General features: G+C 61.9%; 1 protein-coding gene across 1 annotated transcript in view; it reads right to left on the bottom strand.

Annotated features, from left to right (window-relative positions):
* The window catches only part of BGN (biglycan), a 13,934-nt gene extending 4,086 nt beyond the window's left edge, over positions 1–9,848 (bottom strand). The window contains exons 1-2 of the mRNA XM_029929719.1: positions 9,724–9,848; positions 161–524 (exon numbers count right to left, since the gene is read on the bottom strand). Coding sequence (XP_029785579.1) covers positions 161–505 — 345 coding nt within the window. The 5' untranslated portion in view covers positions 506–524; positions 9,724–9,848. The remainder of the gene's footprint in view (positions 1–160; positions 525–9,723) is intronic.
* Between the last annotated feature and the right edge of the window lie 12,696 nt (positions 9,849–22,544).

The following is a 22,544-nucleotide window of genomic DNA, read 5'->3' as shown; positions in this document are numbered from 1 at the left end:
CAGAGTGCCTCCGGGCGCAGGGACACAGGCGCGCAGCCGCCCACACAAGGCCAAGGCCCTTGTCACGCCCCGCCCTCTTGCAAGCAGACAATCGGACGCTGTTCCACGTGGAACCCGGGAGTCCCCGAACCTGTGTGGGTCACCCCATCCTTGACCCCGCCCTCTCATGCCCATCCCACAGGACAGACACGTGTCGCCTTGGTAGGGCACTCAGGCTGGGCCTGTGCCTCCGTGCACCCATCCCACCCCGGGCCCGGGACTGACCCAGGTCGGAGCACTGAACAACCCGCAGGTGGCAGTGGCAGCCGAAGGGACACATGGCGCTGAAGGTGGGCGTGAGGGAGTCCAGGTCCGGGACGCCTGAGGTCGTCTCGGCTCCCGAAGCCTCCTCATCGTTCAGCATGGGCAGCCCGTCGTCCAGCGTGAAGTCCCAGAAGCCCTTCTGCTCGAACGGCAGGGCCTGGCTTAGCGCCAGCAGGGATGCAAGGAGCCACAGGGGCCACATGGTGGGCACGCCTGGGAGGCTGGGGGGGAGGAGGGGCTGTCAGGAGGGCCCGGCCAGCACTGGCCCCTGCCCTCTGGGCCCTTTCCTGGCAAACCTCCAGATACCAGCGATTGAGCTTCTGCACGTGTTGGCACCGTGATCGCCATCCCTCACTGCAGGCGGCCAGACCCCATGCGGGGAGCGGCCGGGGAGAAGGCAGCAGAGGGCGGGGGTGCAGGCAGGTACGAGACACCTCTCTCTGCTCCCCTCTGATCCCAGGCAGGGTTGGGCAGTGCCTGGCCTTGCCAGTTAGGGGGTGTGCAGCGCTGGCCACGCCCCCACTGCCTTCCACACGCCCTGCCCAGGGTGCGGGGCTTCAGTGAGGCGAGTGGACGGAGGGGAGGTGGCAGAGACGGAAGGGCAACCATTTGCCCCCTACCGGCTTTGAAGAATTTGGATTTGAGTATACTACTGTGGCCCGGGCCGACCCCACGTGCGCAGGGCAATGCGGGCACAGTCCGGGTTGAGTGAGACCACTGTGAGTCCCTTCCTCTCCTGCCTCAGCTACCCCTGCAGCGCAACCCACATTTTTCAAAGCAAGTCAAGAAGCCAAGATGCCAGGCGGGGCCCGCCGGGCTGACACCTGGGCTAGCCCCGGAGGGCACGTGGACAAAGAGAGGAGTGCCCTCCCTGGCAGGGGTGACATTGCTGAGGTGGGATGGGGTGCAGCCCCCCGCCATTGCTCCCCGGGGCCCCAGCACCCTCTCCTGGCCCACAACACTTCCCCTGGCTTGGCCTGCAGGGCCCTGGGGCTCCCACATCTGCTCCTGCCTTCCCGCTGCCTGTGGCCCAGCCCCCTGGAGAGGCCACCCGAGGGGAGCAGGCTGCCGCCAGGGTGGCAGGCAGGATCAGGCTTGTCTGAAGGCTCCCCCAGGCCAGGCAACGGGGTGGGCATGAGGGGGAAGCTGCCCTCTGCCTGAACCTGCCCCAGGTGCCCGTGCTTACCCACCTCGTTCCCTCTCCCATCCAGAAGCTCCTGTGCAGAACGGCCAGAGCCCTTGCCTCTGTCACCACCCTCACGGATTCGGATTTCCCGGCAAAGTCCCAGCCAGGCTCCTTTTCCCCATTTGTTAAACGGGCATAAGTGCTTCCCTTGCAGGCTCTGGTGTCTGGGGTTGCCCTGGGCGCCTCTGTGGGCAGTGAGCCTGGCTGGGTTCCAGGGGCTTCCTGTCGACCCACATTGGGCCCCACCCCAGGGAGACCCTCCTTACTCCGGGTCCGTTTTGGATGGGGGAGGGACTGTTAGAGGCTTCAGTGAGTCTGGGTGACCCCTGAGCCTCACTGTTGACTGCAAATTGGGAGGAATCCTTGGGGAGCGGAGGGCTCCCCACACCTGAGCCAGCACATGAGCAGTGTGGCCCTGGCCGCCCCTTCCCTGGGCAAGCCTGGCTGGCACGGGGCTGGGCTGGCGGTTGCAGCCACCCCTGAACTCCTCCCCCCAGTACGCCAGGGGCCACCTCCAAGTCTGGGCATAACTGCTCCAGGCCCCGGGTTTCTATCGATCCCAGTCTTGCCACCCCCTTCCACACTGCTCGGGCAACCCCCCAGTGGGTGGTAGAGACTGCCCTGGCTCCCACCATCCCTGAGGACAGAGTGGGAGAGAATGGCGCCGCCTTTGTGGCAGCCAGGGCTGCAGTGTGCTTGCAGGCACTGGTCACGGACCCCGGATGTAGTTTAGTGCACTCAGCCGGAGAGTCAGCCCCGGAGCACCTGCACCAGGTCCTGACAGCCCTCCTGAGTGCCTGGTCCCCAGTGGCAAGCTCAGAGAAGCTGCTTGCCTATTCCAGGTCACACAGCAGAGTGACGGCCCCCCATGTCAGGAGAGCACCCAGTCTCCCCGTCTCCTTTGAGCCTCAAGATCCCATGATCACACCCCAGGTCCCGCCACCCCCAGTCTGGCCGAGCAGGACCCAGGGGAACCCCTAGAAGGTGATGGTCCCGAGTACGGAGAAGGCCTTGTGCTTGCCTACCTGTGTCCCTCCTTCTTCCCCTGCTTCTGCAACCTCCGGGACAGAGCAGGCAGGCCGAGGCCTCGTGTGCCTGCTGCCGCCGTTTGGGGCCCTTGTCTGGGAGCCAGTGGATGCCCAGGGCTGGGAGAGGGATAGTGGTAGGAGAGAACAGGAAAGGGAGGATGGAGGCAGGAGAGCAAGATGGAATGGGAGAGAGGGAGGAGACTCTTCCCCTCTTGCCTGGCACCCCTGCCAAAGCCGCTGCCTCACAGCGGGGATGAGTCAGGGCTGGAACGCCCAGTGGGAGACTTGGAAGGCTTTGGGATCCACAGTCCACCTGGATGGTCCGACCGGGTCCAGGGGAGGCTGTGGGGCAAAGTGGGCAAAAACCGGTGTCTTCTAGCCTGCTGGGGCTGAGAAGGGCTGGGGGGTCTCTACAGGGAACCTCTGTCCCCGTGGCTGTCCCCCCCCCCAGGATAGAGGATGGGCAGGCACTGGGAAGGCCCACCGGGGTGGGACTGGCCACCCAGGCTCCGAGTGGGCTCATGGGACCTGTCCTGGGGGAATGGGGCCTCTAGAGGAGATGAATCAGCTCAAACCAGCCGTGCTTGACGTGGCTGCATCTGGGGGCCACAGAGAGGCTGAGGGAGGGGCCCTTGGCTCCAGAGCCAGCTCACTCTTGGGGGGATGGACCGAGGCCAAGGGCTTGGAGGTCCTACATCAAGGTTCTGCGATAGAGGCAGAGGACGAGGCTTGGCTAGTTCTCCCCCACCCACGCTCGGCTGGGCCCAGGCATGGGCAGGCTGGCAAGGTGGGGGCTGGGCAGGCTTCCCAGCAGAGACTCATCTCCACTCCGGGAGCTGGCGTAAGACTCAGCGGGTAGAACTGCATGGGGAGGAGGGGGCCGGCCGGACAATGAACCCGAGGTGGTGTCCCCAAGGACTTCAGGGAGGGCCTTGAGCGCCATCAAAGTGTGCTTGCAGCTCACTGCACCCCACCCCTCAGAGCAAAGGAAAGAGGTGGTAATGGCGGTGAGGCCTCCGGCCCAGTGCCCACAGGTGTGAGCAAGGGAAAAGGCCGGGCTTCCTGGAGCTCATGCGGCCAAACCAATAGGGCCTTCCTTGTCTAGCTCCCTGAAAGCCAGCGCAGTCCTCGGGGTGGGATTGCTCCAGGTCAGCGCCAAACAAGACGCATTGGCAGCCTCTGAGAACATGGAGGGGCTGTGCCAGGCATTCAGGCCAGGCCAAGGGTGGCGGGAGCAGGACTTAAGGTCTGGCATGCCCTGTGAGCTTGCTTGCAGATGCGTGGCCCACAGCTGCCAAGTCGTAGACACCGGGCACTGGCCCGAGGCCTCAGCCCAGCATGTCTGGCCCCACCGAGCAACCCGACCTGAACTCTGGCCACAGTCTCCCTAGCCCTGCCCCAGCCCTAGGGCTACGTGGATGGGGAGGGGTGAGGGGAGACAGGCTGCGCAGGGTCCCCTTTTGCCCCGCCCCCCTCTGTCCACCAAAGCCCTCAGGGCCTGGCTTCAACCTATAGGCCAAGGGCAGGGGCGCTGTCCAGAGCTCTGACCACAGATGACCACTGTGTCTGGGCTGACACCCAGCTGCCCCTCGATGCCCTCCCAGGCCCTGGCCCGTCACCCCCTGACAGCATCTAATCTACACTTGGGGGCCAACCATGGGTCTGCCGAAGCCTACACATGCGCACGTGTGTGGGGTGACTGTGTGAGCGTCTGGTAGCTGGGGTGGGGAGGGGTGGGGCACAGGACCCCTCCCCCCATCTGCGTCTGCGCTGTGGCCACCCTGCACCCTCCACTATTGCCCCCACATGCCTCTAGGCTACAGGGCAAGCAGCTCCTTCCTGCCATGGCCCTGTCACTGCCGGGGTGACTGGACAGTCCTGTGCTCTGTCAGCCTTCAGGTACAGACTCGGCCTGGAAGTGGGAGTTGGAGGCCCCCAGAAACCAGCAGGGAGCCAGCCCATTGGCTGTGGAGGGCTGGTACCAGGACGGCAGGCTGTCTGGCGCTGGCTAGGCTGGACCCCTCTCCCACAGCATTCAGGAGAGCCATCCACCCCTCCCCCACCCTGCCAGGAAGCCTCTGGAAAACAGGAGGGTCAAAGTGTTGGCCAAGAGTCAAGCAGCAGATGACCCAGGCTAGCTGGGGATCCTTAGTTTCCCGGTCTTTTCACAACTGAGCTGGGTGTGTCCTTCCTCCTTCTCCCACTCACAAGGAATCCTGAGCCCCTCCTCACCACATTCTAGAATCTTAGACGAAGAGGGAGGATGCTATTACCTCCCGGAGAGGAGTAGGGGACACACATTATTGCTTAACATAGCCCTCCCAATGGCCAAAAGAAGAAAGCACTGTTCTTATCACTTGAATGGGTAAACTGAGGCTCAGAGTTTGCCCCAAACTCTTGCCCAAGGCCACACAGTAAGGAAATGGTAGAGCTGGGACTCCACATTGCAGACTTTGCCACAGGTCCCAAAGCCACAAGACCCTATACTCCCTGTGCTGTGCGGGGAGCTGGGCCACCCCTGGGGCCCTGGAAAAGACTCCTCGTCAGCTCCCTCACCTGAGCTGGGAGGCGATGCTATTGGAGCTCAGGGCCCTGCTCTGCGGGTCCTCTGGCAATATGAGGCCTCTCTCTGACCGCCGCTATCAGTAGCTCCCACTGTCTGTGGGGCCATGCGCCCCTCCTTGGCCCCAACACACCCACCAGGCCTATCACAACCTTGCTGTTTCTGCTGGCTTCCGGCCTACAAGGATGTGTCATGGAAAAGGCATCCAAGCCCCCTGGTCGCCAGGCCAGGGGGCTTTCCTGGAGCATTTTAGGTCCTACCAGGCCGCAGGCGCCCCAGGGAGGTATTCTCAGCCTGGCTCCCAGAGCCTGGCGCCCCACCTGACTCGCTCCCTGACTGCGTCAGGCCCTCTCCTTCCTGGGCCCAGGGTTTCGTGCATCCCCTTCCTTGCATCGGTTCCCGCTCTCTGCCAGGGGCTCGGGCCCCTCTGAGCTCCTCCCAGGACTGCCATAATCAAGGGCAGGCAGGGACTCAGACTGCAAGAAGATGAAAGTCACGTTTGTCTCTGGTCTTCTGGGACAAGGCCACCAGAAGCAGCCTCTCTGCTCTCTGCCCCTCTCCTTGAAGTCACACGTCTGTTCCTCAAATTCCCAATCCTGCGGCCACCTGGGTCTCTGACTGCTGTGTCTCCCTTGGCCATCTGACCCTCCAGGGGCAGGTGGGGGTTGCGGGGAGAAACCGGAGTGAGCTTAGAGTCACACAGAGTCCTGCAGGTCAGCCCCAGGCTGGTGATTGCAGACTTTGGCTTTCTGATGCCATGGACTGAGAGAGCTGGGTGCAAGGAAGGTAAGAACCCCGCCCCTTAAAACGGCGAGATGTGCTACCACAGGGAGGAGGCAGGTGAGTCATCCGAAGGGTGCTGCAGGCTGCCGTGGGAGCTGAGCCTGGTGGGCCCTAGGGGAGAAGGCCTCCTCCGCAGCCACCCCACGAACTGCCCCCACCCAGACCACAGTAGGGGAGGAGGAGCCAAATGGAGTCGGTCTGAGGCGGCTTCCAGGAGCCTGGAGTCCCAGACGGAGTGAAGGAGGCCCCGGGGGACCCTCAGGCTGTGGGCTCCACATGAGGGGGACAGATCACAGCCACCCACCCCCTAGATGAAGTGGCCACAAAGGCCCCATGCCCACCCCAGGGGCCGCTGGGAAATCGGCTCTGGAAGACGGAAGGGCCTGACCACGGGGCTGGACTGTTAGCCTCAATGGGCCTCAGGCCTGGGATGGGGCGCAGGACTGAGCAGACACCCCCCCCTATTCCCCCAGTGCAGGTCCCTCTGCTTGCCCCCTACTGGCTCCTCGAAGGTGGGTTTTACGGAAGGCTTTCTGTGGGTGATAAGGTGTCAGTCCCGGTGTCTCAGCCAAAGACGACAGGAGGGAGGGGAGGGGCACTGACTGCTCCAGGCGCCAGCTGACAGGAGGAGCCAGAGCTGCCAGGACCGCTGGCTTCGTGGGAGCCTTTGCTTACCCCCTCCCCCACTCTATGGCTCATAGGAGGGTGCCCTGGGAGAGCCACCATCATCCCCAGCCCCTCAGTTTGGGCCTAGCCCTTGGGCCGGTGTGTCCGCCCTACTCGTGGGGCCAACAGGTGTGGAAGGAGAGAGCTCTGGGCAGAGATCAAGCTCTGTCCCTCTGGGGTGACAGATGAGGAGGGTAAAGGTGGGGAGCGTATTGTGGGTGGGGATGGGAAGACTCCCTTACAGTTAGGGGTGTTGGAAGGTGAGCAAGGAAGGTGAGGGAAGGGCCCAAGAGTCATGCGGGACAACTGACCCAGTGACTCAGCAGATGAGGCCCCCGGGCTGCGGCTAGGACTACCTGTGGGGGGCAGGCGACGGGGCATGGTGGCCGTGCCTGGAAAATCCTGTGAGATCCCCCCACTGTCTCATGCCACAGCAGTGTCCCCAGGCAGCTGAAGACAAGTGACTACTGGAACAGTCCAGACCACGCAGTGTCTGCGGTGCTTCTCCAGGGAGGGGAAGAGGAATGCCGTTCAGGAAGCAGGGGGGAGGCTGGGAGAGATGGGAGGCCCTGTTGGAAGGCTCCACCTCCTTTTGGGGACTTGGCTTGGCAGGGGAAGGGATGTTCTGGGGCCCTTCAAAAACCCCCTTTCCTCCTATCCTTCCTCTTTTATGCTCCTCCAATGGGCCAGGGCCCCTGGTAGGACTGGGGAGAAATCTGCTCCCAGGGGCTGGCATGCCAGGTTTCTGGGCCTCTGAAATAAGCCTGCACAGAAGTGCCACCAGCCCGTCAGTGCAAAAGCAGGGCTTCTCACTCCGGTCCCTGCCTCAGGGCAGGGCACAAAAGCGGTGGGATGGTTAATGCTCACTGTGACCTGGGTCCTTGGGGCTTAAAGGCGGGCCAGTGAGCGGGTAGGTGGGCCTGGCCCACCGGGACAGCCACTCAGCAGCGGCTCCTCGGCTGCCAGTCTGCTCTCACTGTCTGGCGTGATGCCTTCCTTTCAACACCCCCCACAGTCCTGCCAGACAAGGGCCGCTTGCAGGTGAAGGCACCTCTGCCCGAGCGCCCACTCTCTCGGGGCAGCTGAGTGTTGCCAGGAGGCGCTCACGCGCATGTTCGCAGCGGCGCCTTTGCGCTCTCACTCCCGCCAACCTTTGCCCCTGGATGCAGATCCCCAGGAACCTTTCTTCTTGGCATTGAGGGAGGCCCAAGCACCTCCCGCCTGTCTCAGTGCCAATCAGTCCCTTCAGGGTGGAGACTCGGCAGGCCAGGGAGTGGAGGAGGACACACGCCGAGCACGCTGAGGATAGGACTGCCGAATGGGCAACCAGATCGGCCCTTAGCAAAAGCTGTTCCGGAAAAATCTCCCTAGCCTGAGTGAGGTCTACCCTACCGGCCCCAGCCCACAACCCTGGCCTGAAGTACTCCGGGCCTCGTGCTCCACTGAGCAGAAGCATACAGTACCCAGGCCCCAGCAGCACCCATGGAGCAGTGAGGGGGTGCTCCCATCCCCCAACCTTCCAGGACACTCGGTGGCACATGCAGAGAGCTCCATTCTCCTTTCTTCTTCTTTTGGGTCACTTGGCAGGTCCCTCAGCATGCCAGCGATTTTGGGACTTGCAGGACAGGGACCAGTGGCCGAGTCACTTCCGACTCTAATCCGCAGGTGGTCCAGTTAGCCACAGGCTGTCATTAGCAATGCCCATGTGACTTTGAGGCTTCCCTGGGTGGGATGGGTTCAATAGCCAGGATTGGTCGGTCCTGGCCCCAGCTTTGCACCTAACTTGCTGTGCAACTGTGGGCAGGTTCCTGCCCGTCTCTGGGATTCAGTTGCCCCTGTTGTACAATGGATAGACTGGGAGTGAGACCAGCAGGGACCACTCTGTCCCTCCTAAATAACTCTGGGGGGCAACCTTGCTTCTGACCTGAGGCTCTCTCTCTATTCCGGAGTTGCCCCATGTACCCATGGAAGGGGGGGTGCGCTTCTGGGGGACAGGACAGGTAGACAGCTCTTGAACCTCACTGATCCTTAAAGGCACCCATCCTGGGGAGCACCTGGGGTGCTCAGTCGGTTAAGCATCCAACTTGATTTCGGCTCAGGTCATGATCTCACGGTTTGTGGGTTCGAATCCCACGTCGGGCTCCGTGGTAACAGTGTGGAGCCTGCTTGAGATTCTGTATCTCCCTCTCTCTCTACCCCTCCCCCGGCTCATGCTCTCTCTCACAAATAAATAAATAAATAAATAAATAAACAAACAGTTTTTTAAAAAGGCACCCATCCTGGGACAATGGTGTCCTAGTTTGGAAGTGGGCCTGTGGTCTCACTTCTCCCCAAGGTCCCCAGAAACCATGCGAGGCCCCAAGCCAGGCCTGCCCAGGGTACCATGGCACAGTTGTCTGAGTTTCTCTGTGCCCACAACCCCGCATTCTGAGTTTCAATCCAAGGGGGTTCTGGGGACAGACGGAGCCGAGCCACCCAGGCAGCCCCACCCAGGGCCCCCATGGCCAGGGTCCTGGGGACTCACATCTCAGTCAGGAGGAGGTAGAGGAGGGGAACTGGCCATGGGTAAGGGAGAAATCTCCGGGCAGGCTGCCTGGGGTGTGCCTGGGAGACCGAGTCTCTGAGCCTCACCAAGGACTGGTCCTGGGCAGCGGGGGCCGCTCCCTGGCGCTGAGCCCTCCCACCCCTGTTCCGAGTGAGGAGGCGCGGGTGCGGAGTGCGGGCTACACTTGGGACTCACAGTGCAGGAAGAGGGCCGCGGGCAGAGCGGGGATGCTAGCCACCCAGCCATGCCTGGAGCAATGTTCTAGGAGGCAGTCAAGGGGAAGAGCCCAAGAGCGAGACAGGGAGGGCAGATATGGAGTGGAGGTGAGTGAGGTCAGAGGGGAGAGGACAGGGAGTGGGGGAGCAAATGCAGAAAGGGGGGGAGAAAGAACTAAGGAGGTGGCAGGGTGGTGACGAAAGGATGTGTGCCAGGAGCCCGCAGCAGTGTTGGTGGGAATCCGGGGGTACAGGCAGCCTGGCAGTGGGAGAGGGAGGTACGGGAGCAGCAGGGACAGGGTAGGGATGTGGATGGGGGGGAGGCATTTCGAGGATGGTGAGGGCACAGTGGAACCAGGGATGAGACAAGAAGGGCAGCTCAAGGCCAGCATGGGGACAGCGGGGACAGTGTGGGGCTGGCGTGGGGACCCTACCTGGGAAGGGCAAGCAGCCGGGCACAGGCTGGCTAGTTGGCAGCCTTGGGTGTCAGGCAGTCAGTGTGTCTGTTGGTCTCCGTCGGGCCCTCGGAGAGGAGAGCAGCTGCTTACTCCCTGGCAGTTGGTGGAGAGAGGGAGACAGAGGCGGTGGGAGGGAGGCTAAAGGCTGGGCGGGCTGGCCGACAGGGAGGGGAGGGCGGGAGGGGGCGGGGAGGGAGGAGAGGAGGGAGGGGGCTGGTGGGGCGGAGAGGGAAGGGGAGAGGGAGGGAAGAAGGGAGGGAGGGGGCAGGCCTCCCGGGCCCCCCTGGAAGCTTCAAAGGGAGCAATTTTCTTGTAGACGGCTGGGGCTGGGCTCGCTGCACCCCCTCCCCCTCGAAGTCCCCCCCACCCCCGCCCCGGGCGCACAGGGAAGGGACATACTCCCACTCACACAAGGACCCTTGGTGTCTCTGGGCAGGCACAGCCTTAGAGAGTCAAACTTTCCACTGCCCAGATAGGGACACTGAGGCCCAGAGAGGGGCGGAAACTGGCTTGCTGGCACTTGCAGGCAGAGAAAGGCGAGAGGGCAGAAAATGAAGGGAGACAGGGGGAGGTGTTCTCTGGTTGCTAGTCCAGTGAGTGGCCCCTGGAATTTTGTTCCGCGCCCGCCCAGAACCTCTGGCAGCCGGGGCCTGAGCAAGGAGGTGGCTCTCTGCAATCAGAGGCGGCTGTTGTGGATTTCTGGAAGGGCTTCACGCTGCCCCCCGGTACTCTGGACATCCCAGCCCCTCACCCGACTGCAGCCCCTTTCCCCTGAAAAACAGGACTGGTCCTCTCTGTGTGATGGCAAGATGGGACTCAGCTGGGGACCGACAGGAAGGCATCACAGGCTCTGAGGGTCTTCCCTAGCTTTCCTGCCCTGAGGCTCAGACATGCTGACAGTGGAAAAGTGACTCATCTTTCTTTGCTCAATCCGTGCAGTCCCCTATGAAGCTATGAATGGTCTGTGGGTGGGCACTTCCTCCGGGCCGAGCCCTGTGCTGGCCATTTACAGGGGCGAAGTGGGCCCGCCTGCCAGGCGTCCCAGGAAGAGGCCATCATGAGCCACAACCCCACGTGATCACAGCCCAGCTCTGCCTGTGTGTAGAGCCTAGGGCCTTAGCACGCCTCCCCTCTGTCCAGGGGGTCCCATTCCTCCCCTGGCCTGTTGTACCCAGCATGCCCAGGCCAGAGCCTGAGGAAGACTCGTGCAGGCGCTGCTTCCGGGAGACAAAAGGGAGGGCTTAGATGGCGCTAGACATGAATAGGAAGCAACGCTGAGGTCTGCAAAGGAAACTGAGAGGGAGGAAACCCAAGGCAGGCCACAAGACAGAACACAATGCCCCAGAGATCGGGAGAAAACTGCATAGAGAGAGGACAAGCCCGGCAGAGGCCGAGGGACACCAGGAAGAGGTGCGTCCAAGGAGAAGGGGGATGAGGTCTGAGCGTCCTGGCTACCTGGCCAGCTGTCTGGGGCCACATGCAGGTTGAATCTAGAAGGTTCTGCCTGGGGGTGTGGCTTGGCCCAGACCTCCTTCCATGTGCACCAGCGTCAGCGGAGGGTCCCCAGCCGAGGACCTGAGACACATGGTGGCCAGACCAGGTTGTGGTGCCTCCCTACGAGAAGCTTCCAGACTGGGCCATGGAGAAGGGACATGTGGGAAAAACAGGGTCTGGGCTGGGAGCTCTGCCTCCCTCTTGTTCTCGTGGGTGAGGCAGTTGCAAATGCTTGGGACCCGGGGACTGGAGAGAGCATGTGCCCCAGACAAGGCAAGTCCAGGGCCTGCTTGCTCATTTTTCCTGTCCATCGGAGACATGCGCAAACATCTCTGGCAGGAGAAAGACTGTATCATAAAAGATAGCCTCGCTCGGCTGCCACAGCCCGAATCCCGGCGGCATGGCGGGAGAAGCGTGTCCACAACTCGTCTAACGCTGTGCTCTGTGAAAGAAGCCAGTCACGAAGGACCACATATTTTACGATTCCACACGAAACATCCAGAATCGGCAAATCCATAGGGGCAGAGAGTCCTAGAGGTTTCTTGGGGCCCCAGGGGAAAATGGGGGGATACAGAGCCTCGGCCAAGGGTGTTGCTTTCCTTTTACAGGGGATGAAAGTTTTCCAAAGTTGACTGTGGCGATGTTGCACACTGAATATACTAAAACTCACTGAACTGTACATTTTAAATAGGTGAATTGTATGGTATGTGAATTATATCTTAATAACGATGTTCTAAAATATTTTTTATGTTTTTTATTTATTTTTGAGAGACAGAGACAGCGTGATCAGGGGAGGGTCAGAGAGAGGGGGAGACACAGAATCGGAAGCAGGCTCTAGGCTCTGAGCTGTCAGCACAGAGACCGAAGTGGGGCTCGAACCCACGAATCGTGAGATCTGACCTGAGCCGAAGCCGATGCTTAACCGACTGAGCCACCCATGTGCCCCAATAAAGATGTTTTTAAAAAGGAAAAAGGAAAAAGCCATGTAAGACATGCCCATTGCCCCGGGAGCCTTTAGCTGCATCCAAGGCCCCACCCGGCCTGGTGCCCCAGGCCGCCCTCCACTGTGCCCTGCCCTGCTCGGCGGGCTGGGACCCCAGGAGCCGTCACTCACGTCCTCAGCCTCCGCTAGTCCCAGTGGGAGCGAAAAGAGCCCTGAATACAGTGGCCCGAGCTTTGCTGGGGAAAGGCCACTCTGGGGGCCCCAGGGCTGGGCTCTGAGCTCTGTGGGGAAGGGACGGGGGGCACTCTTGTTTCTTGCCTCCCCAGAGCCACACGCAGAGCAACGGGCTCAGAAAAGCTTCCTGGAGGAGGTGACTTGGAGGAGACGAGATAAAGACAAAGGAAGAGAAACACTGTCAGTGGAAGGAATAGCACGGACCCAGGCGCTGAGGGTGTGGGCAGCAAGGGAGTCTCAGTGCAAGCAGATGGGGCAGCCTCAGTGTCCCCTGCGCAGCACGCACCCTTTGGTGTCAGCCAGGCACGTTCCTGGAGGGACTTAGGGGGTGACCGTGAGGCAACACCCTCTGCACAGGGCACATTATGCACCCGGGAGCCTCTCTCCTGCAGTTGGGGGATGCATCTGGGGCAATATTTCTGTAAATATGGTTCCTGCGCCTGGAAGGCTCTTGTGTCTGTGGTTTGCAGTCTGCAATAAGGCATAACTGCACGCCCGGCCCAAGGCCTACTGAGTCACTCGGCCGGCTTGGCCCTCTAATTTGGGGGCCACTCCCAGACCAGCCGGGCAGCACCTCAGTCCTGGGCCTCCTTCTTCCCCTCCCTCTTCCCAGCCTCGACCCCAGCTGAAGCTGTGCTGGGAACAGCGAGTCCTTGCTGGTGAGCAGGAGCCAGTGGCCTCCTGCCCTCTGGCCTCCCAGTGCTGGGAGGAGGCGGCAGGAGGCAGGGGAGGGCAAGCATGGAGGGCAAGGCAGGAAGGAAGACCAGGCATTTCCTGAGGCCTCCAGGCTAGGAAGGAGGCCGACGCACAGCTGTCTTAGCTTCGCAAGAACACATGGTGGACATGGCTGGCCAAGTCATGGGGGTCATGGGGGGTGTGGGACGCAGACCCTGGCCCCTACCAGCGTGACCCCATGGATGACGAGGGTCCTCTCCCAGCATGCCCCGGACCCCTGGGATCCCAGAAGACCGCCCCCCAGAGCCTTAGCCCGGACGCTTTCCCCCAATGGCTGCGGAGTGCCGGCTGACTCTGCTGCCCCAGACCACCTAGCTGTCCCCGCCCACTCTCCAGTACCTGGCCTGGAGCCCTAGGGTGCAGGGAAGGTGCTCGAAGGTAGCAGGGCAGGGGTAGCAGTGGGAGAGAGGATTGGCAAGGGCAGGGGTGCTAAGGTGAGGGGGTGTGTAGGCTGAAGGGAGAGGGGGGAAGGCAGGGCCGGCACGCAGCTGTGGGGGGCTCTTGGGGTGGCGCAATCTAGCCCACTGCCATCCTGTAGGGCTGTGTGTGGAAGACCTGGCGTCCGTGGCAGCCCGCCCCCTAACAGCTGGCCTGCAGCTGTTCGTGCCCTGCCTTCAGAGTTAGAGGGGAGGCCCAGGAAAGAAGCGGGGCACACAGCAGGCAGGCTTTGAGCCGCCACTCTCCTTTGGGCACAAAACCCTGCCTTTGGTAGGGCTCCTTGGGGGGCAGAGTCGGGGCCCTCAGAGGTAGCCCAGCAGGTGAGGCTCCCAGGGGCTTGAAAGGGGCCCCTACCAGGGTGACGGCAGCTGAGGGAGCCCCTCCTGAGCTCCAGACCACCCAGCTGCTGGCCCCATGAACCTCGGAGGACTGGAAAGAACAGCATGGCCCTGAGCTCCATGGGCCCTCTGCCGTCCCCCTTCTGGGGCCTTCCTGGTCTCCCTGGCCTGCGGTGTTTGCTTGGGCCCCAGCTCGTCCCTCACTGTCTCTACACATCACTCCCTTGTCTCTTCTTCCTGGCTCCTCACTCCGTCCGTCGGTCTCCCGTCCGTCTCTCTTTCCCTTCCCTGGGCACAGCGTCAGTCAGTTAGCCTCACTGTTCTCCGCCCCACTGGAGCACACGTGCTGCGGGACCAGAAACAAGGATGTGCTCAAGGAAGCATGACGGTGACCAACTATGATGAGAACTACAAAGCAAAGAGCACAGGCCTAGGCGTTGGCACAGGATGGGGGTGCAGAGAGGGCTTCTTGGGGGAGGCGGCTCTCCAGAAGCACCCCAGGCTACCTTTCAGCCCTCCCCTGGAGTGCCCACACAGGACCCTTGCAAAGCCAGCCCAAAGCAAGCGGTCTCACCCAAGGGAGCCCCCTGACACCCTTGCCTTCAGGACAACGCCCAGGCAGGGACATCTCACACATGCGTATCAAAGTCACTTCTTGAACAAGTGACCCTGCCTGGAACTCAGCAGAGATCTGAGAGAGGGCCCTCGAGGCTCTTGGGCACTGCAGCCCTTGAAGGCAAGCCAGCACCTCCAAGTTCACGGCCCTGCACGTGAGCATCACTCGCAGCCTGCTGGCTTCATCCACTCCCGATCTCCACACCCTCAGTTGATGGGCATGGACAGGGTGAGAGCCAGGCCTGTAGTCACCAGTGGGCAGCCCCTCGCACCTCGAGGGTCCCTGGAGGCTAGAGTTGTAACATTCTGGAGCCCTGAGGTGCCGTGCCTGACTGTGCCCCAGGGGACCCTCTGGGTGTAGGGGGCTGGGAACCACTCCAGAGGAGGCTCATGTCAAACAGGCCCAAGAGGGAGCTGAGCTGCCATGGAGAGGGGCCGAGCCTCCCCTATCTGGAAGCTTCCCAGCTCCGATAGTCGAGGTGCGGCCAGTGAAAGCTGGCACTCTCTATGCCAGAGCTTTTTTTGACCTGGCCCTGAGAACATAATCACACAGTGTCTCTCTGCCCCAGGCCGCCAGGGCTATAATTTCAGGGCCCGAAGGGGTCTCCACGGGGCTGGGCCTGTGTCTAGCTATCTTTAGAGAGGCATGGTCTGGGGTGTGGCTAGATGAGGGAAGGTGGACAGGGGGCTGTGCTTCAGAAAGGCCTCTGTGGGCTGTGAAGCCGGTAAGATACAGGGAGGCTGCCATGGTCTTCCCCGGGGGGAAGGGGCGTGGGGGGGGGCCAGCACCCAGGCCCCGCCCCTGGATTTTCCTGCTGCCTGCAAGGCTAGGAGGCTCTGGAGTGGGGTGGGGAGGGCAGTGGGTGAGGGCAGGCCTGGGAGAAGGGGCCAGGCAGCCAGCATCTGTTGGATGGGCCCCGCATGGCTGCCGTGGTGGCAACTGCTACCGGGGCGGGGAGGGGAGGGGAGCACGGGCACGGGGCACACCATGCTAGACGCGTCCTCTGCTCCTTGCTGGGCCTGTTTCTCCTGGACGTGAACCAAGCTTGCCACCACGGTACCAGGCAAGAGCGAGACTTGGAAGCAGATGTGCCGAAAGCTAAGCAGGGAGCCTGGCAAGGGGCAGGAGGCAGGCCCTCAGTTGCGGGGGCCGGGAACAGAAAGGAGCAGGCAGGTCGGAGGAGAATTTGGAAGCTGATGGGCAGGGCCCTGGGACTGTGGCTGGGAGCGGTGGGCAGTGGGACAACATTCCACTGAGGTCCTGGGAAGGAGATGCGAGTCTGGCCCCGAGGGGTACACATCTGCTCCCGGTCCGTATTCTCTGCCACTTGCACTTATTGCCCCAGGCGTCCCCTTCTGGATCTGCACAGTCCCCACTGTCCTTCCCCTCGGTGTCACCTCCACCACCCCAGTACCCCGTCTCAATCTGAGAGCCAATGAGTGCCTCCCTTCTTCCCGCCTGACTACAGCCACCGCTCAGACGCCCGGCGCTTCATGTTATGGACCGGGCCGTGCACACCACCGTACCCCCGGGAGAGCCAGCGCCTGCCCTGAACAGGAGCACAGTAATGGCTGCCACGCTGGCGCGGTGAGTACAGGATACGGGATCGGAGAGGCGGGTGAAGAAGGCGTGAGCACTGGGCAACGGGTGGCCTGGGTCCCACCGGCAGGTCTCAGCTACACTGTACTTGTCCCCCCGCTGGGGTTCTGTCCCGGGATGTCCCGTTGTGGGCATGCCGTGCTGCCTGGACCATCTCCCCTCTCTGACTGAAGCCCCTGGCCTCCAGCTGCCAGTACTGCTGCCCCCACGAGAGAATGTTACGCTCTGCTGGGCAGCCTTACATAGGGATGATGGGCTGTATAGCCTCCCGGTCCCCTTGCCCCCACTTGGGACTGGCTCAGCCCCAGAGCACCTGTGGGGGTTGCCTGGACTGTCTTCAGTCACAGGCCACCTTCTCCCTGGGCCACTCCTGTTCTTGTGCTGCCTTCCCCCAGGTGGTGGCCCCAAGAGCTTCTCAATAAACTTCCTGTGAACTAACCCTTGCTTCCTAGTCCTAGTGTATTTTTGGGGAGCCCAACGGGAGACACCCAGTAGAGGTCGGGCTGCATCTGTGCTGCCTTGGGCCCAGCTCTGCTCGGGAAGATCAAGGACAGGCTTCCAGGCCTGAGTTCAGTCCACCTGACGGCAGTCCCAGGGGCCAAGTAGCTGCTGGTCTGAAGTGGAATTTACCCCAGTAACTCCTTGTGGGCTGCCTGTCTCCTGTGTCCCTTGCTCTCTGTCCATCAAGGCCATGTTGCCCTGACAACCAGTAGGGCCCTGGGTGTGGTCCTTCTCCCAGGCTCTCTGGCCTCACCTGCTCAGTAGAGGTAAGAGCAGCAAGAAGGGGAGGCCCATGGATGATGGGGGAGGGGTCACCTAACTTGAACTTCCCGTGCCTCCCCTAGGGCCTGACGTCTGTGACTATGGCGGGGGAGGGGACCGGGGATTGACCCAAGCTGGAGGGCAGGGGCTAGCCCAGGTGGCTGGCTCCGGAGGAGGGTTCATGAGAGCTGGGAAAGCGGCTGGTCCCCCCTCCCACAGGGCCAGCACCTCCAGGGCTGCTGACCTCTGACCCAGCCCAAACAGGAAGTGCCATATCTGCGGGCCTGGGCCCTGGAGGAGAAGGAATGTAAAGATGAGTCCAAAGCAAACACTCCCGAGCTTCCCAGGCCTCTCCCCGCCCCCTGCCTGAGTCTGGCCCTTTCTCTGCTGAGAATTCCAGGGTGGGGGTGGGGGGCTGGCTACTACGGAATGGGACCCACATAACACTTGCAGTCCATAGATGCAGACCCCAGCCAGAGGTGGTGGCAGGGCCAGGTCTCTGCACTGGGGGACTCGGTGCCCTTTTTCTTTCGCTCCACCCACATTCAGCAGCACCAGAATCCGGGGCCCGGCCTGCCCCTGCCGCATCCCCGATGCCTGTCACTTGGCTCTCTCTCTGGCCCTCACAGCATCGTGAGCCTCCCACTCCCTTGGCTGGTTGTACCCTGCCCCCGCCCAACCCCTCACCACTACCCCCCAGCACTAGATATGGTGGCACCATGAGCTGTCAAGGCTGATCTTGTGACCCTGCCCTGTTCCCAATGGTCCCCTCGCACAAGCAGGGGGACTGCCCCGGTGACTCTGGAGGGCTCTGCAGAACCCGTGTCCCCACCCAGCACAGCCATCCTGTCCTGTCCTCAGCGCTTGGCAGGGCTGAGCCCTCACAGCTTGCTGGTGTCTGTGTCTGCCTCCCCGACCAGATGGTCAGCATCTCTGGCCAGGGCGGTCACCGGTGGGTCCTCGGGGCCAGGTCTGGCCTCCCACACACCAAGCACTCCCCACCCTTCCCTAGTACCAGGTCTCATAAAGATACATTTGGGTCCCACATCTTTGGGTGCCTGCCCCTGCCTCTAAGGGCTTTGGGTGGGGCCATGGTGACCCACAGGCTGGTGTGGGGATGTGTCTGCACCAGGGATGAGGGCCCTAGGGCCTGGATTAGGGCGCGAGGGAGATGCAGGGTGTCCCTGGCCTTGATGAGTGTGAGTGGCTTTAGGAGCAAGGGCAGGCACCAGGGGCCTCCACACGGGCCTGCTCTGCCAGCAGAGCCCATCTCTGTGGGTCCACACCTGGGAGAGGGATGCTTCCTGAAGAGAGGTATCTGGGCAGCTGAGGTGAGCCTGGCCCCCAGCTGGCTTGGAAGCTGAGCTACTGGGGGCTTCGGTACCCTGGCCAGGGTAGGTGGGGCTGGGGAGGTTCTTGGAGAAGCTTCTAGAAGCAGGCCCTCTTGACTCCCTGCTAATGAAGCAGTGTTCAGGATGCAGGCCATGGGGGCTCTGTGCACAATAGAGAGCCAGCATGTAAGTGAAGCTTAAGTCCACGAGGGAGAGAGGGAGCCTGGTGGAGGCTTCTGGGCTTCCCCAAAGTGCATTTATGACGTTCCAGTCCAAATAGGTGCTGTACCCTACTGGCCCGTTTACTAAGTGAAGGGGCCTCAGCAGTCCATGGGAAGTGGGAGCATCTGAAGCAGCTGGGTTTTCTAGATCTTTCTCCTAGTAGTGCAAAGATCAAGTGGAGGTAGGCCTGGGCGCCCCCTCCCAAACCAGTCCTAAGGAGCAGGGGGCTCCTACGACCCCTCTCCAGCCCCCTCCCCGGGGGGCCCACGCTGGCTGGCTGCAGTAGGCTTGGATGCAGGAGAAGTCGGTGGGCGGCATGTGGCCAGTAAGGTTGTTTTCCAGGTGCCTGGAGACGAGGTTGGAGTCCTGAGCTACCTGAGTGTCACAGATGGAATTCAGAGGCATGTGTCTATAGAGCGGGGGTGGCGGGGTCAAGCAGAGGAGAGAAGACCCCAGAAAGTGGAGGCAGGTGTCATACAAGAGGAGACAAACAGAGGGCCCCGCAGTGAAGGGGCAATAAGACTGAGGCACTGAGACCAGACCCAGGGAAGTGGGTTACACAGGTCACTGCCACCACTTGCCACCACCCCACTGGAGGCTCAGCCTTCGTTCCTCTGGGCCAGGGCCCTCCCACCTCCCCCTTACCCCCCCCCCCACTCACTGCCCAGATTTCTGCTGCCTGCAGCCCTCCACCGTGGCTGCCCAGGCCTGCCAACCACCGGTCACAGCCTCCCATCATGACAACCAAGATGGGCATAGACAGGAGCAGCGCTGGCGCCGGAGGACCAGGCTGCAGTAGGCTCAGATGCGGGAGAAGGCGGTCGTGGTGCAGGGTCAGGCTCTGAGGGCCCCGTGGCAGGGAGGAAGGCACGTGCACGAGCCGGTCGTGGGACAGGCTGAGGGTCTCCAGCTTCCTGCAAGGTGGGTGTTCAGGTGTGGGGGGCCGGCAGGAACGACAGGCACAGCTGACACTGCAAATCAAGGTGCCTGGTCCTCACCCAAGAAGAGAACGGTGATTGGCTCCCAGGTGGCAGTGGCCACCAGAGCTCCCACCAGTCGGGAAGGGCCGGGAGGCCAGCTGCCGCCTGAGCGTGAGTCAGGCCAGGCCCTGTCTGGCTTCCACGTCCTCCACTGTAGGAAGAGGCTGGGAAAAGGGGATCTGGGCGGGGCCCTTCCTTGTTCACCACAGGGCGGGTGAGGCCAGCCCTTCTCCCACTCGTTTCCCCGCCTCGGGGGCTCCTAAAATGTGCATGGGACAAGGAAGTGCAAATGGAGGTGCTTGCCCACTGCAGCCTGTCTCTGCTCTGCCTCTCTCAGCCTCAGAGCCCTTTCCACTTGGTCTACATTCCCTGGTCCCCTTCCTGTCTCACCTGGCCCGATAAGCAGAACATAGATGGGGAGGGACAGAAAACTAAAGTTGCCAGGGGTCGTGGCTGGGGACCCTGACGAATCAGGGAAGCAGGCGGTGGAGTTGGGTGGATGTTAGCCCAGGTCACTCCAGGGCGGGCTGTGATATCCCCAGCTCCTATAGGCGGGCTGGCCCTTTGGCCTTGGGGACCATGCCGCCCTTCAGCCACCCGGGGTTTGGGGCTCCAGGGCTTCCTGAGCTTGCCTTGCAGGTGGCCCCCTCCTCTTCCACCAGCCAGAGAAAAGTGGGGCAGCGCCAGCAGACCTTGACCGGCAGCCAGCCCCCTGCCCAGGCCCCGTGGTGGGAGTGGAACGGCGGCTGGGCGGCCCCTCCCTAGGCTGCTGTCTGCTTTCCTTCGCCCCCTTGGCAAGAGGGGGGGAGGAAAAAAGAATAATTAAACCCAAACGTCCTGGTAACATTTTCCTGGAACATGAGGGTGCAGAGCGGGAGGCTCTGGTGGCTGGAATGTAAGGTTGGAGTGTCTGTTGACCCCAGCCCAGCACCCCCTGCCCTTCGATGGTGGTCACCAGGCCCCGTGGACTGTCCTCCCCAGCCCTCCTGCTGCTCCCAGGACCACATCCTTACTCCTTAGGCAGTGGCTACAAGAGTGAGTCTCCTCCTGGATCGCCTCCACCCAGCTGTCCAAACCAGATCATAAGGACTCATTCTGGACCCTTCTTGTAGTGGGGGGACTAGTAGCCCCCAAATACATGTCTGCCCTGAACCTGTCCACATGATCTTATTTGGGAAAAGAGTCTTTGTCTATGTAAGTAAAGGATCTCAAGATGAGCTCATCCTGGATTAAGGAAGGCCCTGAATTCAATGACAAGTGTCCTTATAAGAGACAAAAGAGGAGAGACACAGAGACACACAGAGGGCAACACTAGAGTGATGTGGTCATAAGCCAAGGAACACTGGCACCACAAAAACACCTTGAGTCTAGACTTCTGGCCTCCAGAGCTCTGGGACTAGACATCTCTGTTGTCTTAAGCTACCCAGTCTGTGGCATTTGTCTGGCATGCTCCCGGGACACCACGCACTGTTCTTCCCCGTGCTCACCATCTCTTCCATGCCCCCTCCGGCCCCTGTCACCTCCCAGCTAAACTCAGCACCTGACCAGGTGCTGCTGCTCCTGCTGTCCCATTGTCTAGGCCCATGCCACCTCTCAGGGGAGCTGGCTGCGTGCCTACAGGGCAAATGCAGGCACAGCCAGAGGAAGTTTCTGCAGCTTTGGGGATCTTGCTGCAGGGAGGGACACAGGGAAATCTTGGGGGAGCAGGTGGGTGGCTCAGGGCCCAGGTCACCCTGAGTCCTGAGCAGGGAGGCAAATGACCCAGGTGACCCATCTGAGACCAGGCCCAACAGCAATGAAGCCACCCCTCCTTGTGACTCTCTCAGTCCTTCTGGGCGAATCCTCCCTCTTTGGCATTCATGTGCCTGTCAGGGTGAAGCCCATGCGGTGCCAGGTGGCCCTCCCAGAGCACCAGCACCCTGAGGCCATGGCTGTGGTTCAGCACGCCCTCCTTCGCCTCCTCGATGACATTGGTGCCCAGGTGCAGCTCCTAGAGCCACCAGGGCTGAGGGTGAGGGTGAGGATGAGGGGCCCACCTGCCTAGCCTGCCTCCTTATCCCCTGGCACCCAACCCCATCTGTGAGACTCAGGTGTCACCATGTCTGTCCCTCTCGGGGCCATGGACATTTTGCGGAAGATCCTTGCAGCGCCTGCCAGCTGTGCCATGGCCCCTAACAGCCCCCCCCAAGGCAGCCTCAAAGAGCACCATCCAGCACAGGGGAGCAGGTGGCCCAGGGAGGGCCTGGGCCTTGTTCAGGGATACCCAGAAGGTCCAAGACAGTCCTCAAGGCGTGACCGTGGGCTTCAGGAAGGGTAGATCAGTCAGAAGAGAGGCCCTTTGGCACCGGGGCTCTGTGGGTTTACCTTGAAAACCATCACGGGCAGCGGTACCCACTGGCGGCAGATGCTCTGGTCTTTTGCCTACAACACGCCTCACCCGTCCTTGGGGCTCACCTGCAGGGTGGCTGGCAGGTGTGGGGGGTCCGCAGACAGTTTCGATCCAGCTTCTGGTAGAGCAGGCTTCGTACGGGCTGAAAGGCCAGGGGGGAGATGTTGGCATCATTCAGCTGGTTCCTCTCCACCTCCAGCATCAGCAGCTGGCTGAGTCCTGCAGGGCAGGTGGGCAGAGGGGCACACGAGCTGGCTGCAGGGCTCTGGAGGCCCCTGGGAGCTCCTGGTGTAGCTCCACAGACTTCCTGCCCCTAGAGGCCAGGGCCACTGTCCCAGACAGGTGCTCCCTCCTTTGCCCTCTATCCAGGCTGACCTGGGCAGCCCCTCCCCTCACCTGCACCTCTCCTTGGCCTGCCCCCCTCCGCCCACTACCCAGGCCTGGCTTTGTCAACCCTTGCCCCCAGGGCCCACCCCCACAGCCTAAAAACTGTTTCGCTGCAAGCTCCGCAGGAGGTCGTCCTGCAGGGGGGGGTGGGCAGGGCTGGCACTGTGGACATCGAGTCCCCGTGCAGGTTCAACGGCTTTGGTTGTGTCCGATTCTTGGGGTGGGATGGGGGGGATAGGGGGAGCTGGGGCCTGGGGTGCCACTCGGCAGGCTAGGCCTTCTGGGCATGGCCTTGGGCAGATTATGCCCATGGGACACCTATCTGGTGG

The sequence above is a fragment of the Suricata suricatta genome, chromosome X, assembly GCF_006229205.1.
Source record: "Suricata suricatta isolate VVHF042 chromosome X, meerkat_22Aug2017_6uvM2_HiC, whole genome shotgun sequence".
NCBI lineage: Eukaryota > Metazoa > Chordata > Mammalia > Carnivora > Herpestidae > Suricata > Suricata suricatta.
This window is presented reverse-complemented; position numbering and strand designations above follow the sequence as displayed.